Genomic DNA, 18313 nt, shown 5'->3' with positions numbered 1-18313 from the left:
TTGGATCACCTCAGGGATTGGGTACTCACTTCAAAATAGTGATGTTCACCATTGTAATTTCCTAATTTCCTTCTTTTATGATTGTAGCTGTGTCGATTGTGCTGGTAAAAGAAGAGGTAAATGAGAGAGCGTGGGAGGTCACTAATGGAAGCATCATTAGCAAAGGAGAGGAAAGGTAGGAAGTGGGCAGTCAGATGCCCAGAGGAGATAGATGGATCATCGATAATTAGAAGTCATAGATAATTAGAAGATGGAGAGAGCAAAATATATAAGTACAAATGTGCTTATATGTTATTTTGTTTAAAAATAATAAAAATAACATAGTACCAAAAAAAATTTTATTTCACATTAGACAGAAAAAAAGTAAATAAAAAAATAAATAAAATAATAGTAAAAGTAATTACAAACAACCCCTAAGAGTTTCAAAATAGGTGTTGAGTATGCAGGAGGTAAGTGCACTTGCAGATTATTTTTGTTTTAAAAAAATTTCTAATATCAAACATATTTTTTATTTCATAAAAAAACACAAACAAAATAAAAAATAAAACAAACTTAAAAATAAAATTGAATAAAATGATCTTAAACGACCAATATGAGTTTCAAAATGGCAACTTCTACGTAGCATAAATAACATCAATTTTTTTCAACTCTCATTCATTCCCTTATTGAACTAGTAATGCTAAATCACACTTAGGTGATAAACGGTAACATCTGCAAAAAGATAACATCTATAAATTAAGCTAAGAGTTCAAGTAATTAGCTAATCAGAAGGAAAACCTAATTGACCATCAAATGCAAGAACATCCAAGAAAGACATACAAGCCCAAGCTCATTAAGCAAAAGCCAATAATTCAATATTGTTTTTCAAATTTTCTACGTCCTGCGGTTTCGCGGGACGTCCGGTATGGCGGAAGATAACCGGCGGCGATCGCCGAATGTCATCTCTCCACTTCTTCATCAAGGGTCTACAAAGAATGTAGGTTCTTCTGGGCTAGATGGAAGCATTTGTTCTTTTTTCTTTTTTTTCAGATGGAAGACTACGTAATACAAATTCTATAAGTTCAGCTCTGGTTATTAGAGAAGGGTTTCGACCTCCAGTTTAGCAAATGTCTATTGTTGAAGGAAAAGGTAAGAAGGTGGCTGAGATTTTGAAGATGCCAAAGGAAATGCAGATAATGATGAAGAGTCTGATTCCAGTGAAGAATGATTTCGAAATGTCGTCATCTGGTTTGAGGCTGAAAATCAGTAGATTCATGTAGTCTAATGCTTCAATGTTGATTCGTCTGTAATAGGTAAACCATTGCATAAAGATTATTTTTCTTCTCTTGTTCCAAATCACGGTATTATAGTTTTTATGGCAGATGTTGGGGATTCCTTGCATAACCAGAACTCGGCTAATTCTTGGAATATCAACCGCCATATCAAAGTTAATTCAAATTTAGTTTCGACAGAAATGTCTGAGGATGGAATTGCTGTGAAGTTAAATTCTAAAAAGGAGCTGGCAAGTGTTAAAAATTTCTCTGATTGTGAAAGTTTTAGGAAAAAATGTTCCTTTTTCTTATTGTAGTGTGGAATTAAGAAAGCAATGGAGTAGGTTTGGAGGATTTCATCTAACATCTTTGGGTTTAGATTGGATTTTATGTTCTTTCCAGTCTAATGAAGCTTTAAAGGGAGAAATGAGTGGAGGCCCTTGGTATGTAGGTGGCCATCTATGATGCACGGATACGAATACGGCGACACGGATACGACACGGACACGGGACACATCAGTTATTGAAAATATAGGACACGGACACGGGTTGGACACGGTATTATAGTTTTTATATTTAAAAAATTGTGTATAAAAATTAAATAAGTATAATTTTAAAATAATTTGAAATTAATAAGTCATTTAACTAGAATTTGTGCTTAAAATGATTAGTATTAGGATGTCAAAAGTCATACGTCGATGTCGTTTATCAGTCACCGATAGAGGAGATGAAAATACATTCACTACTAAAAAGAAATGAAAATGAGAATATTCGATGATTGGGTATTAAGTGCGGACGTTGGTTTGGTGTTGTGGATAGGAAATAAGAAATTTAGTTTAAATCCCGCCAAATACAAGAAATTATATTTTAAAAAATTCATAAAATATTTAAGATACGAGTGTCGGATACGCGTGTCCAATTTGTATTTAATATTTTTTAATCGGACACGTTTTCGGCGTGTCGTGTCGGATACAGTGTCAGACACTGCACGCCTCTTTGAGGAGAAGTGTCGGTGCATCATAGGTGGCCATATAATTGGAATTGATAAATGGTTACTGAACTTTTCACCTTTATCTTTGAAAGGCTTATCAACACCTGTTTGGATAAGGCTTCCCCATCTCCCTTTGTATTGTTTGGATGAGGATAATATAATATCTTCTAAAGTTGGTATGCCTATGCTTCTTGATGGTAATATGTTCAAATGGGGAAGTAGGGAATTTGCTAGGGTTTGTGTAAGAATTAATCTGGATTCAAAATTGTCGGGAGGTATTTGGGTGGATGGATTGTGTGGTAGATTCTACCAAAAGATTTAGTATGAGAAAATTGCTTCATTTTGCTTCAAATGCTGCAAAATAGGACACAAGGTCAACTCATGCCCGGAAGTTTTAGCTCCTGTTGATAAGAATATAGCTAATGGTCAGGGTGGTTCCATCCCTACTCCTATGGATTGCAACAAGCAATTGATGAGCAAAAAACCGATTTATGAGAGTGAATATGGACCTTGGATCCATGTTAAGTTTCAAAATAAGAGAGGGAGATCTTTTAGCAAGGATCTTGGTGAGAAAAGGATGGAGAAGTCAGTTCTGAAGGCTACAGATAAATGTGAGAATGTAGAAATGGTGGCGGAGCATGTTGTCATAACAGATTCAACTCAAATGGAGGAAGTTCGTATTACTAGTTCAGGTGATGATCTTCAAGATAAGAATGACAAGGAAGTTTGTTTCCAGTTGCTTAAAACAAACAAATTCAATGTTCTGGTCGGGTCTAATGATGATAAGTAATGTCAAACTTATGATGTTCCTAGCTCTGATAATTCAAAAGTTCTTGTTGATAATGTTACCTCTGAAGTTAATTGTTCCTTTGATGCTCCTGATGGCGATCAGTCTAGTAAGCAAGATATAGTCAGCCAAGTGGAACGTGATGTAAATGAAGGCATCAAAAGGGATTAACTGCCATATTCTGACGGGAATCTGAAAGCTCTAGTGGTGTTTAATGGTATTTCTTGTAATACTGTTGGTATCAAAGCTCTTTTCCAGATGATATCCTTGAATCAAGTTGCAAAGGTGGTAATGGCGATGCTCATAATGTTAAGAAATATTCTGGTTTGAAAGATAGTAAAAGTTCTCCTTCTTGTGTTGATAATGGTGTAAGTTTTGTAAGCAGTAAACATAAGCTTACTAATGAGCTTAAAGCTTTAGGCCCTATTGAAGAAATTGGTAGGAGAGGAAAGGGGAAGTGGGAGGTTTCCAAGGTGCTGGGGACTTCTCCCCATTGGACTCTTAATGTCTTCCTTTTTATTCTGGAATTGTAGAGGAGCCAGGAAAAGAGAGGCTTCTCTTTATCTTCGAGACATTGTTAGGGATAATGAGGTTTTTTTATTGGGTTGGTGGAAACTAAGGTGTCTAGTATTGATAGAAGGGAGTTCAATAGGCTTGTCGGGGAGGAGTGAGATTTTTTCATCATCCAGCCATTGGTACAGCTGGAGGCATTCTTGTGTTATGGAAAAGGTCGGAGGGTAGCTTTGATGTGGGATTTGAGTCGTCTCAATTGGTATTTGGGAGTCTTCATGTTCCTAATAAGGGTAGTTGGTATGTTGCTACGGTGTATGAGAGTAAGGACTAGTATGTTAGAAGAAGTTTATGGGAGTGTCTTGAGAAGGAATTGGTTTCTAATATCCCTTCTGTAGTGGGAGGAGATTTTAATTGTATTTTGTCTAAGGAAGATAAAAGAAGGGGAAAGAGGTTTATTTTCTCCCAAGGGTTTCAAGATATGAGGGCTTTTATGACTAACAATGATTTTCAAGATGCTATTGTTTTTCATGATGCAGGTTTTATTAGACCAAGATATACTTGGTGCAATAATATAAGGAAGGCAGATCAAGGATATGGGAAAGGCTGGATAGATGCTTATTAAACTCAGCAACTCTTCATCAGATTCCTTATGCTATGGTGAGGCAACTTGCTAGAGTAGCATCAGATCATTTACCCATTATTTTCAAGCTTAATGAGACTTCAAGACCTCTTCATAAGTTTATCAGGTTTGAAGATGTTTGGAAGTCTTATTCTGCAACTTGGAATGTTATTCTTAAAGCTTAGAAGAAAGCTAATTGTGGTAATGAAGACGAGATTTTGCAAAGGAAGATGAAATGAGCGTTGAAATCGTTTTATTATTGGAATAAAAACAAGTTAAAGGACCTCTCAACATTGAAGGAGGCTTTGAAGAAGGAGATCTTGGAGATGCAATTGAAGGAAAGTTCAGAAGAGGGACTGGATTAGAAGGACCTGCAGCTTCTAAGAAGTAAAATACGTGAATTGAATGTTACCTTAGCCAGGTTAGCCACCTGGTAGAATCAGAGAGCGAAAGCAAGCTGGATTGAAGAGGGAGATACAAATTCTATGTTCTTTCATGCAGATGCTTCAACTAGAAGAGTTGGGAAGTGGATAAATCAGATTAGAAGATAGAAGATGGAATCTTTCAGGATGGTCTGAAATTTTTAATCATTAGAGAATTGAAAAATCTAATTTGGAGCTGCTAAATGCGGAGTTTACAAAAAGAGGAGTTGGTGGAAGCTATGAAGATCTTGGGAAATAACAAGTCACCACGGATGGATGGTATCACCTACTCATTCATAAAGTTATTTTGGAGCATTGTTAAAGAAGATCTATGGAGAGTTGTGGATTACTTTTTCACAAAATGCAAAATGCATCCTGAATGGAAGGATAAGTTGATTGTGTTCATTCCAAAGATGAAGAATCCGGTGGAGCCTTCCCACTTTAGACCTATTAGCCTCTATCAAACCATTTATAAAGTGGTGGCTAGAATGATTATGAACCGATTGAAATTGTGCTTGCCGAAGATAATCACTGAAGATCAAGTTGCTTTTGTCCCCGGAAGATCAGTATCTGATCATTGTCTTTTGACTCAAGAAATCTTTAATAAGCTCAGATTTTCTAATGCAAAGAAGGGATTTATGTCATTTAAAATTGATATGGAGTAGGCATATGATAGTATAAGTTAGTCAACCTTAGCTAAGGCTTTGAGTCGGTTTAAGTTTCCTTCTACTCAAACCTCGTCTTGGAGTGTGCTAAAAATGCAAGATTTTCCATTCTTCTAAATGGTAGAAATTCAGATTGGATTGAAGCTAGAAGTAGGTTTAAACAAGGGTGTCCTTTGTCCCCTTGTACATAATGTGCTCACAATTATTATCTAACTCCATCTATCAAAGTGGATCTAATTTGGGAATTAAGCTAACTCCTAAATATGAAAATATCTCACACTTAATATACGCTGATGATGTTTTATTATTCTCAGTTGCATCCATCAAAGCAGCTTGTACTATGAAGAGAATTATGTCTGAAATCTATGGTTGGACAGGCCATAAGGTAAATAAGTTGAAGTCTCAAATCTTATTTGGGAAATCGGGAAATCGATGAATGAAAGGAGAAAGAGGAAGATTGCTAAGAAGTTGGGGTTTAAACTTGTTAAAGAATTGTAATATTTGGGAGTGAAAATGACCCTGAGAAGGTAAGTAAATGGCAAAAAAGCGAGCTCTTTGAATGATGAGTGGATTTTTTATAAGCCTCTCTTTAAGTGGCCAGCGCTTGCTAATTGTTTTGAATTAGGAGTTTCGGTTCAGCATTTCATTGCAGAGGATGGTAGCTGGAATTGTTCAGAGTTGTAGAAATATTTTAATGAAGATTTTGTTTTGGTTATTATGCAGATTCCTGTATTCCCTGATATGTAGGAAGACTGTATTGAGTTAATAAACCAGCATTCAGGAAGAACAATCACATCCTTAGCATTTGAAGCAACGATAAAGTATGGAGATCAGCGGTCTAAGACAGTGAACTAGATCAGAAATTTCAAACTTACTCCTAAGGTTGAAATGTTTTGGTGGATACTATGTAAGGATGCTCTTCCTACTAATTCTTTTCTTAATTATAGGAATCTTTTACAATCGAATTGTTGTGCTAAAGGGTGTAATGAGGTGGAAAACCAAATGCATATTTTAGTTCAGTGCAAATTTTTAATTGAGATTCTTAATAAGTTGCGTGAATGGAGTTTGCAAGTTCCTATCTTCAAATCCTTTATGGAGTGTGTATATGAGCTGAAAAGGATTTCTTATTTCAATTTGAACAAAGTCAAAGTATATTGTACAGTCGTTTATTATTCTTGGAGGAGTAGAAATCAAATAAAACTTGGATTGGCGACATCTTTCATAAATGTTATTGCATCAAATGTTTTAACATCCTTTATGCAGCCATCTAAATATTTGATGCTAGAAGACTAGGATGCTAACCTCCTCTTGGAGTCCACTGATGTTTGGCACCCCCCACCCCTAGATTGGATCAAAATCAACATAGATGCTTCTCTTATGAAATCTTATATGGCGGCCATTGGTGTTGTTTTCAAAGATCATAAGAGATGGTTTCTTTTGGCGGTTGGAATGCAAATGAAACATTGGGATGCTGCTAATTTAGAGTTGGAAGCGGTCCTCTTCATTAGAGAACATATCCAAAGTTGGTTGTTTCATTACAAAGGGATAATTATTGAGGGGGATAACTCTAATGTCATCAACTATCTTCAAGACTCTATGAAAAATGCGAAGTGGCGCAAGATGTATTTAAAAAGCCTAAAATATACCATATTTCTACTAATATGTTATATTAGGTAGGATTTATCCCTCTAAATGTAAACACATTAAATTAGAGATATTCTAGGCATTGATGTTTTATAACTTTTAAATAAAAATTACTTATATTTTATCATATTATTAATTTTTTTTCAATATTACAAAAAAAAATTTACTGGCTGTCACGAAATCATGACATGATTAGAAGAAAATTTTGCATGATGAGGCTTAACTCAATTGAGGGGTATGTTTACAACATCCGCAAAATTGGCAAGAGACCTCTATGTATTGGGGAGATTTTGCGAAGATTTATACACAGATTGGGGTAGCTAGGATTATGCCTAGAAGAAAGGATTAAAAATAAATAAATTTGGGCCTCTAACTGTGGTAGAATGTGCATCTCCCTCCGTGTTAGCGTTCAATTCCACACATTGACCATAAGAGGAGAATGGCATGTGATAGTTATATATAGAATATGTTCTATATATTCTTAACTTTATATGTGTTTTCACATAAAGAGATGTTAAGAAAAGATCCAATCACGATGGAGCAGCACACACACACACCCATCAAAGACAAGAATACCAGCAATGAGTTGATGGCAGATTGCAATGCATTAGATAAGTATAAAAATATCATAATCAGAATGTTAATTATTTTAATTTATAAAATTGTTAAAAATATTAATTATCTACCATATAAGTATGTGCGCCTTAGGGTCTATAGGTCACTTCTGCAGAAGATGTGTCAGTCAGCGGATCATCTTAGCAATTTGATTTAGAATTGTGGAGCAAGGCAATGTAAAGGAAGAAAAAATGAAGGAAATATGGGTTAGGCACATAGGGTATAGCTTATGACGTCTAATCCTCCCATACCCGTAATCATGTCCACGCAAAAGACGATATATAAGAAATGCTGAGGCAATAAGTAGCAATGATGATTTGTGTGCAAGCATGAATGAGATGCAAATAAAAATGGAATATATGTAGTAGCAACAACAAAGTAGTCAACAATTAGCAGGAGTCAAGGAAGAAAACAAAGAGAGTCCGTGAGAATGAGAAAGATATTAGACAAACTATTTTTTTTATCTTTTTTAGTTTAATATTACATTTGTTATGTATTTGATTTTGCATATGTTTAATATTTAATATATGTTGTGTTTAACATTTAAAATATGTTGTGATGAGAACATTTAAAAATGCCATTGCCAGGTCTCAAGTCCTGGATGAGAAAAGTGGATGGTTGAGTTAAGTAGTCGACAACCGACGTAAAACTTGTCAAATAATCATTACATTGATCCTTTAAAAAATTGTGTTAATGCTAGGGCATCCCCTGGAAGCGACGCGTTATATTGCCTGAATACAGCGACAAGTGTGCAAGGGCCGTTGCGCTAGCGCCCGGGTGCAGTGTTAAATAGGCAAGGGTTCCCATATCAAAGATGGATGTGGGCAAAGAAGATAGTCCATGAAACTAAAATTAGAATAGGAACTTGAAATATTGACTCCCTTATAGAAAAATTAATTGAATTAATATATATTATGATCCATAAGAAGATAAATATTATATGCATTCAAGAAACTAAATGGGTTGGAGAGAATGTTAAGAAGATTGATAGTTCAGGATATAAACTATGATATTCGGGAAGTAGTCGTACTAGAAATGGTATATGTGTGATTAAAGATAAGAGTTTGAAATATAATGTTATAAAAATTAATAGATTTGAATATAGAATTATAGTTTTAAACATTGTTGTTGATATAAAATTGTTAATATTATAAGTGCTTATGCTTATCAAGTAGGTTTGGATATGAGTTCAAAATTAAAATTTTAGAATAACTTAGAAGAATTAATACAAAAGATACCTCTTGAAGAAAGAGTTTTTATTGGGAGAGATTTAAATGGACATGTTGATAGAGAGATAGATGATTTTTAAAACATTCATGATGGCCATTGGTTTGGAATGACAAATGAAGATGGTAAAACTATATTAGAATTTTTTTTTTAGCTTATGATTTCTTAATAGCTAATACCTTATTTAAAAAAAGATATAATCATCTTATCACTTATAAAAATAGATATAGTAAAATGTAGATTTATTATTTTCTAATAAGAAAACTATAACGTTTAGATTGCAAATATTGTAAAATTATTCCGAGTGAAAATTTATGTACTCAACATCGACTATTAATTTTAAACTTTAAGATAAGGGGCAGAAAATAAAAAAATAAAGTAAAATGATTTTCTAGGATTAGATGGGGCAATTAAAGAATATTAACAATAGTATTTTTGAGAGTAAAATTTCTTATCTTAAGATTTTATTTGTGCATGAGGATGCTAATATAATGTGAGAAAAATGACTAGTGATATTAAGAATATTGCAAAAGATGTGCTTGGAATTTCGAATGAAAAAGCTCCTAATACTAAAAATAGTTGATGGTAGAATCCAAATGTGCAAGAAAAGATAAAAAATAAGAAGATTTGTTATAAAAATTGGTTTAAATATAAAAATTCTGATAATTGGGAAAGTTATAAAGATGCTGATAAGGAATCTAAGAAAGCTATTTGCGATGCAAATAACTTAGCTTTTAATAATTTATATAATAGATTAGATACTGAGAGAGAAAGATATATGTATAAGCTAGTCAAACAAAGAGATAGGAGAAGTATTTAGTAAAAGCGAAGCGTATTAAGGATGAAGATCAAAAAGTATTTTTCTTAGAAGACGATATTCAATAAAGGTAGATAAGATATTTTGCTAAACTTTTTAATGAAAAATGTGAAAATACAATTGACTTTAGTGACTTTAGCACCCTAAATGAAAATAATTATTTTATTTTTATCGGCGTATTAGTAAAATCGAAGTTAGAGAGGCTTTAAAGAAAATGAAGTGTGGAAAAGTTGTTGGACCTGATGATATTCTAATAGAAATGTGGAAATGCTTAAGAGATGAAAGAATTTTTTTGGCTTACTAAACTTTTTAATACTGTTTTGAAGACTAAAAAGATGTTAGATCAGTGGAGAATGAGTATGTTAATTCATATTTTTAAGAATAATGGTGATGCACATGAGTGTGCTAATTATAGAGGAATTAAGTTAATGTGTCATACTTTAAAACTATGAGAGAGAGTTATGGAGCATAGGTTGCGATGTGATACTAATGTTTCTCAAAATCAATTTGAATTCATGCTGGGTAGGTCTACTATGGAAGCTATACATTTATCGAGAGGTTTGACGGAGACATATAGAGAGAATAACCTTTGGTTGGATTACATCAAGAATCAACCTTAAGTCCATATCTTTTTTCTTTAGTCATGGATGTTCTCACTAGACATTTGCAAGAGGATGTACCTTGATGTATGTTTTATGCTGATGATATTTTTCACTAGACATTTGCAAGAGGATGTACCTTGATGTATGTTTTATGCTGATGATATCCTCACTAGGTCGAAAGGTTTTCGCTTGAGTAGATATAAAACTGAATATATGGAGTATAATTTTAGCAGCAATAGACCTAGTGAGGATATTGTGACTTTGTGCGATCAAATCGTTAATAAGAGTACATGTTTTAGATATCTTGGATATATTGCTCATAGTGATGGTGACATAGATGGGGATATTATCAACATAATTCAAGTTGGTTGGTTGAAGTGGAAGAATGCATCAGGCTTGTTGTGCGATAGAAAAGTCTCCCTCAAACTTAAGGGAAAATTCTATAAGATGGTGGTGAGACCTGCAATGAGTTATGGTGCCGAATGTTGGCCATTGTTAACCTCTGTTTAATTCCAAAAAGAAAACGAAAAATAATACCTGTAAACCGTTGGTTCCACGAATCCTGCAGCGAATCCGGCTGAAATCGGCGCCGCTCCCGTCATTTCTCCGCACTTCCTGCGTGAAATCTGCTCTCGATCGCTGCCCCGTTCTCATCGTTAAATACCGAACGAAGGAAGCCTTCGGGACAGCACTCCACACACGCGAAAACTCTCTGTCGAAGCCTCTTCGACTCTCGACTCCCTCCTCAATCCCGCTCTCACTCTCACCTGTCCCCCTTCACTGCTCCGACCAAATCCCGACCACCCTCTCCTCTGTTTGATTCTACACAACAAACCCCGCATCAACTCCGACCGAGAGCTCCTACCTCAGCCGATATCTCTGACCTTATCTCCGCAAGCCGCATCGAGCCTCAGCTCTACCCGATCTCCCTTGCTGCTTCCGATCCAGAGAGAGAGAGAGAGAGAGAGAGAGAGAGAGAGGAGAGCACCTCTTACTTGGCCGAGCCCGACGCCTCCCTGCTCTACCCGAACCTCTTCTTCCAATCTCCCTCTCTGCCTTAGCCGCAAGCTCCCTCTACCTGATCCTTTAGTTATCTAGGTATATATTTGTTTTAGTTATTAATATATATTTATATATTATATAGTAATCCTGCTATTATATAGTATCATATATATTAATATAATTATTATTATATTAATATATCTGTTATTATATAATAAATCAGTTATTATATAATATAATATATATATTAATAAATTTGTTATTACATAATATGTATCTCTTATATGTATATAAAAAAAATATTTTATTAATAAAAAAAGAGAAAAGGTTCTTTTATTGATGCTTGCGACGGGCCGGCAAACCCCCAAGGCGCTCACGTAGCGTTGAGGGTGGGAAACCGATGCGATGCTTGCGACGATTTAAGGATCCCTCTTCAAAGCTTGCAACGAGCCGGCAAACCCCCGAGGCGCCCAAGCACGCCTTTAGTGCGCGTGGTGGGATGGGACCCCGGTGCGGCACCTACGGCGAAGTGGGGTCGCTTATAAGTACCCCCAAGCGGGGGGAAATAAAAAAACTGCTTTTTATTAAAAATGATTTTTTTAAAACCCCAAGCACGCCTTTAGTGCGCGTGGTGGGAGAAAAACAAAAATACAACTGCCGCGGTGTCTCACCAACACCAACCGTGCACGTCTTTATTGACGTGGCGGGTAGACGGCCTCTTGGTTTTTCCCCTAAACGGGGGAGACGCCGGGAGGCTGCCGAAATTTGGATTGAAAATCCAAGGACTTGAACAATTTGAGATCTGAACTTGATTGAACTGCGAAGGACTTGTATTTGGACTTGTGGACTTGATTCAAATAGACCTAATTGAACTTAAACTCAAATAAATTTGAAAATATAAGATTTGGAGTTTACATTTGATTTAAAAATCAAATGATTAGAACATGATCTTGAACTCAAAACTTGTGGACATTGAATTTGAACAAGACATGGACCCAAAAGAGAACTTGATTGAACTCAAATACAAAGAGCATTGACTTGAGATTGTAGTTTTTGAACAACTACAAGAGAACTTGAAATTGAACTTGCAAGCTTTTGAACATCAAAGGATCTGTGAACTTGAACACTTTGAACTCGTGCATTTGGACTTGAACTCAACGAAACTATAAGAACTTGAGCCCAAGGAGTTTGGGCTTGACACTAAATGAACTGGACTTAGACCCAAACGAACACAAAAGAGCTGAAATTGGACTTGATTCAAACATTTGAACTCAAGCAAGAATTTGAGTTAGACTTCAGAAGAATCCAAACACCGGGACTTGATTCGGATCAAGCATAGTAGACATGAACTCAGATCTGAATCATAACTAGAAAATCAAGTGGATGTATAATTATCTTAACATCACTCATCAAATTTGATTATGCTAGTGGAGATCAATGAATGAAGGAAGGACATTCGTTAAAATCCCAACTATAAATAAATTATTGGCTCACTCATAAGCAACAATACAAGCTCAATGATATCACAAGGGCCATTGTCTTCATTCAACAACTCTTCAATGGCAGTCAGATACATCGCCTTCTTACAAATGGAGATGTATAACACAAAAAAAAAGATGCTCCTTACAAGATTGTGTGTTGATTAAAGAAGGCAAAGCTGTTAATTTATGGCGGAAAACCCATCACCACAATAAATGCAACCATCAAACCACCTGAGATTGGTGAAAGGTAGGTATAATATTGGCAACAATGTAGGCTCTTGATGAAGACGATGATCATGTCAATCAATATGCGAATAACAACATAGAACAATATTGAGAGGTTACAATAAGCATAATAGTGAATGTTGTAAGACTCCTACAGTCAACCATATTCAACCTTACAAGTAATACAATAGAAGAAGATTTCGCACAGGTCATGGAGTATAATGTGGAAGTTCGTATGATCAGCAACGATTCAACACCAAAGATCTGCAATACATACAAGCTCTCTACGAATACAGATGTATGTATAACATGCCATATATGAGTAGATGTAGAAAGACTTCAGTGAATGCAGTATCCTGAAGTCAATTCCAGTCTGTAAAGGAAAATATCTACCTACCTACAAGAAACAGTGGCGAATGTACTGAACAGATCAAAGACCACAATAAAATGCATGGAGAATACGACAAGTGCAAGCTCCTACGACCCAAGGCAGGAGATTAGTTAGTGCACTATGATCCGCCTGCAAAAATCAACAAATAGTGCACGACAGTTTACCTGTACAAAACAGTAAACAACGGATCCATGAACTGCTATTTCACGCCACCGGATCTGCAACATTCGTACAAGCAGACAGAAGGCGTCTACAATTATTTCAAAATACCCCTGCACGTGCACTATAAATTGTATACACATAGGTACACTAAAGGGGAAAGTACAATCTCAACCCGCATGGGCCCCGGCATGTCAATAGAAGTCGGCAGGGTTGACAAGTGAATTGGTACACATGTGACGTCTAGGGATGCTGCGCGGGTTGACAAGTGAATTCAGGTTCGAAACCGATCCTTCTATACATGTCAATAGAAGTCGGCAGGGTTCGAACCATTAAGCAAATATAAAGTTGTGGCGACCGGTATATTTGCTCTAAAATATTCATATTAGGCCTTCAAGGTCCACAACAATATAAATTCACTAATAAGGGCACAAAGCCTACGAAACCAGATCCTCTGTCAACAGCCCGACAGAGTTGACAAGGTTCGATCCATAAGGAGAAATGGCTCCGAACACCCCGATGATGGCCGTGTTGAATGCAAATCTCAACCGGAGGGATTTCCCAAATATTTTTCAAATATCTCCAAAATATCCAAAATCAATTTCAAATATTTCATAACTCCACCCAAATACCCACAAAAATCCTAAAATTCCAGAAAACTCCACAAAAATCTCAAAATCCCAAAAACCCAAAAACATTTAAATTTGAAATCATTCATCAATGCTTAAAGCAAAACCCATCCACCCTCTGCAACAGTCTGTCGGGGTGGACAAATTCAAATAAACTCTAGCTCACAAAGAGTCAAATGCCTAGTCAAAAATATCACTATGATCCATTCTCAAACAATCTCTTACCAATAAGGACGTGGTACGTGTCCTCTAACCGGCGGTCTACCGCCAAATGGCACCGCAGGATAAACGATTATGACCCGGGGCCCTCTGAACCGAGTGGTTTTGCCGCCAAATGGCACCACGAAATACCGATTATGGCCAACGCCGTTATGTTCCTTATTGGCATCAAATTCTTGAGATATGAATCAATAGGATATAATCGATAGGGCACAAAGCTCTCTGCAAGCTAAGGTGGATTCAAATTTGTCCCCTTAGACAAACATTCAACCCCGGTCTACAAGGTTCCCTTGGACGAAGCAACCCATGGCTGCCGACAAGGATTTCTGTCAGGTTGGGTCGACTACCTCCTCTGACTAAGTAAACCAGGGACCACGATGGCTCGGGACGACGGAACCATGGGATCTTGATCGGGTCTATCATCCATTCCCCCACCATCCGCTTTAAATGCAGGATGGTGAAATTTCTACTTTAAATATAAAATCTTCAAATTCCCAACTACTTTCCAAAATTCTCAAATTCTTCAACCATTCCATACTTATGCTGCTACTATATGCCAGATGCATGTATCTCTATACGAATCTAATTGACGACTAGCCTTAATTGAAAGTTCTCTCTCGTGATCGGGAGGGGTAATTAACTATAGAGGCTTGCGCCTATAGGAAACCAGAACTCAGATCATAAAGTCCTCACAAAATGAGGGCGAAATCTCTGGGTAGTGTCTTATCTACAAACCCATCTGCCTTCCAAAATTTACCCCGGAACTTAGTTCAGTTAAAACTCCCTAGCCGAATAAAAGAAAAAGCGCGGCGGGGAGGCCGGGGCCGAATTTTCGGAGCCCACAGCCATTAAAAGAGAAACATAATACTAAGTTAAGTGTTGCAGAGATAAGGACGTTTACGTGGATGAGTGGCTTTACCCTTGGAGATAGGATACAAAATGAGCATATATGTGAAAAGGTTGGAGTAGCTCCAATGAAAGATAAGATTAGAGAGAGTCACCTTAGATGGTTTGGTCACATTAAATGGAGGCCTTCTGTTGACCCGATTAGGAAAGTTGAGGTATTAGATTTGACTTATGTTAAGAAAGTTAGAGACATACCTAAAAAAACTTGATTAGAAAACATTAGAAATGATCTTTCATTATTAGATTTAAATGAGAATTTGACTTTTAACATGACACAATAGCAAAAAAGGATTCATGTAGCAGACCCTACATACTGGTACAAAGGCATGTTGTTGTTGTTGTTGTTGTGATATGGACCACTAAAGTTTTAGAGATGGTGTTACCCAAATTATAAAAAAAAAAATAAAGAAATACAAACTAACATGTTTCTAAGGAAAATCTGCCAAAATTTGACATAGAAAATTGAAGGAATATCCATTGAGAACAAAACTGGCATCCATTGAGTGCCGATAACAAAACCGGTGAAAATGATTTTGCCGGATTTTTTCTCATCAAATCATTTCCACCTATTTTGTTTCCAATGCACATTGTGGCATATTTTCCATCGCTTTTCCCCATATAGCTTCCAACAATTATTCGCATAAAATCAACCAATTTTTTTTTTTTTTTCAATAGATTTATATTCATTAGTAAAAATTTTCTATAGACAAAAATCCATTGGAAACATGTTTTCAGTCAAAATTTACTGATTTTCCAAGAGATTTTTCTATTGAAAAACAACCAATTTCTTGCAGTTACATTAGTCATACCATGTATTTTATTAACTGCACTAGCATCTAATGAATCTCCATTCTCCACAACCAGAACCTTCTAAAAGAGCAAAAAAGTCAGCATAGACAGAAACCTCAATCTCTGTTAATGGTGGAAGTTGAAAATGTTGTTATTGAATAATGCATTAGTAAATAACCTAGAAAATATAACCACGAATTTCAAAGCATTTACTGATCAGGCATATTGAACCTGACATAAAGTTAGTTCTAACCTAATTTCATCCTTGATATTCCAACAGGTAAATAACTTAACCAGTTTAAAAGCAATAAAGGTAATAGTGCATTTTAATTGGCAAGAATGTACTTTGGATTCAAAAACCTGAACCCAAATGCAACTATGGTCATAAAAATATCAGGAAAATTAAAATCTGAAAATGTCTACTGCAAAAGAGAAGAAACTGCTAACAAAGAAAAACAACAATCAATTCCCAACAACCTTACCTTAAATTCCTTAATCCAAGTCTCATGGCCTGTTCTCCGTCCCAGAAGCTCCTTGGCCGCCCGAAGTTTCATCATTCCCACTCGCACTACCTTGCGCATCCCCTGCACTGTTGGCATTAGCTTGAGACCCTAATCCCCTGAATGGCCATGGTAGCGATATCCTAAACCTCCGCTCCACCGGGTTTGACCGTTGCCCATTGGCATTCTGCTCCTCAGATCCCGCAAGTGTCTCACTCGAACCACCAGAACTCGCGATCTCCATCTCCACAGCCGACGTTGGCGCTTCGTTCCTATCACTCTTTCGCTGCTCATAGTCCTGATCATCCGTTGGGAGCTCGTACCGGCAAACTGGACAAGAGTTGTGGAGTTCCAGCCATGGCAAAATGCAGTCCTTGTGGAATACATGCTTGCAAGGAAGCTGCTTGGCCACCTCCCCCGTCTCAAAAGACTCTTTGCAAACGGCACACTGCGCCTCATCTGAATCAAGCTGGTCTGGTACGATCTTAACATCAGGAAGAGATGCTATGGCATTCTTGGCCGCCGGCGGGGTGCCGTACCGGTTGGGATCGTTCTCAGCGAGCTGCTGGATAAGTTGTTCAAGGCCCGGACCATTGAAGTAATCCCCGAGGTTACCGATAAGATGGTCGCCACCCTCGAGGACGATCTGGATATTGGCTCCGTCATTCAAAAGGGTCTGAATGTACCTTTGGACAAAATCGAAGGGGTTAAAGGGGTTAGGGCCGGCGGATGACGAAGTGAACTGGCCACTGCCAGATCCAGTAGATGACGAGGAGAAGTAGCCTGAATCGACGGGTGAGCGGAAGAGGCCAGATTCAGGGCCAATAAGGGAGAACAGGTCGCTGGAATTGCGAAGGTCAAAACTTGTGGAGCGGGAAAGGAAAAAGGGTGATGGAGAGCCGGAGGGATAGAAGGGAGCAGCGGAGGGATTGACAGAGAAAATGGGAGGGCTGGGGGTAGGACCAGGGCTTGGTAGGTCAAATTCTTCGATGAAACCACCATGACAGATGGGGCAAACAAGCTCGCCGGAGGCAGAAGGTTCGATCACCACGGTTCGGTTGCATTCGTGGCAGAAATACCGTTGCGACCCGGCACTTCCGCCGCCGCTTGCCGGTGGTTCGCTAGACATCTCGGGAAAAAAAAGAGTAGAGACTCACAACAGCGTCAGACAAGTGAGGGGGTGACTAGAATGGCTGAAATCAATAGTTTGAGTAAAATTTATTTATTTTTTTTAAAAAATTATCCGAACATGCTTTTTTTTTTAATGAGAATTTTATATACATATCATTTTATATCATTTTATTTATATATATATAATATCTAAAATTTTAATACTACATATATATCACCCTATATTATTTTAATATCAAATATACTAATATTTTCTTCCTACCACTCATATATTTCATTTCTATCACTCAATGAAAATGAACTATGGGTAGTATGTATAAAATATTAAAATTTTAGATGTTAAATATGTAAATAGAGAAGTATATGATGATATGTATATAAATATCTCTTTTTTTATTATTAAAGAAATAATATAAAAAGGACGCAAAATAATAAGTTGTATAACGTTACGTACCAAAATAAAGCTAAAATTGAAAAACAACCTTAAAAAAAGCTAAGGAAGAATAAATGAGATAAAACTAGAAGGCTCGAGGGCCAGCTAGACTCAGGAAGCAATGTGAAACTTCTCGAAAAAATATCCAGCTAAGACTAAGCACAACTCAATTGCCTAGGCTACAAGACATCCATAAAGGCAGCAAACAAAAAAATATGAAACATCCACAAATAAACCAGCAAACAAAACATTCAGATTCCAAGAGAAGCCCACCAAGGTCACCAAAGCAAAGCCAAG

The 18313-nt window shown here is 36.7% G+C and overlaps 1 protein-coding gene across 1 annotated transcript in view; it reads right to left on the bottom strand.

The window, feature by feature from the left end:
- The window catches only part of LOC110109257 (E3 ubiquitin-protein ligase RING1-like), a 37649-nt gene extending 20000 nt beyond the window's left edge, over nucleotides 1-17649 (bottom strand). Inside the window, exon 1 of the mRNA XM_020840227.2 lies at nucleotides 16435-17649. Within this exon, the coding sequence (XP_020695886.1) occupies nucleotides 16457-17581 (1125 nt within the window). The 5' untranslated portion in view covers nucleotides 17582-17649 and the 3' untranslated portion in view covers nucleotides 16435-16456. The remainder of the gene's footprint in view (nucleotides 1-16434) is intronic.
- Between the last annotated feature and the right edge of the window lie 664 nt (nucleotides 17650-18313).

Source organism: Dendrobium catenatum, unplaced genomic scaffold (assembly GCF_001605985.2).
Source record: "Dendrobium catenatum unplaced genomic scaffold, ASM160598v2 fragScaff_scaffold_231, whole genome shotgun sequence".
Taxonomy (NCBI): Eukaryota; Viridiplantae; Streptophyta; class Magnoliopsida; order Asparagales; family Orchidaceae; genus Dendrobium; species Dendrobium catenatum.
This window is presented reverse-complemented; position numbering and strand designations above follow the sequence as displayed.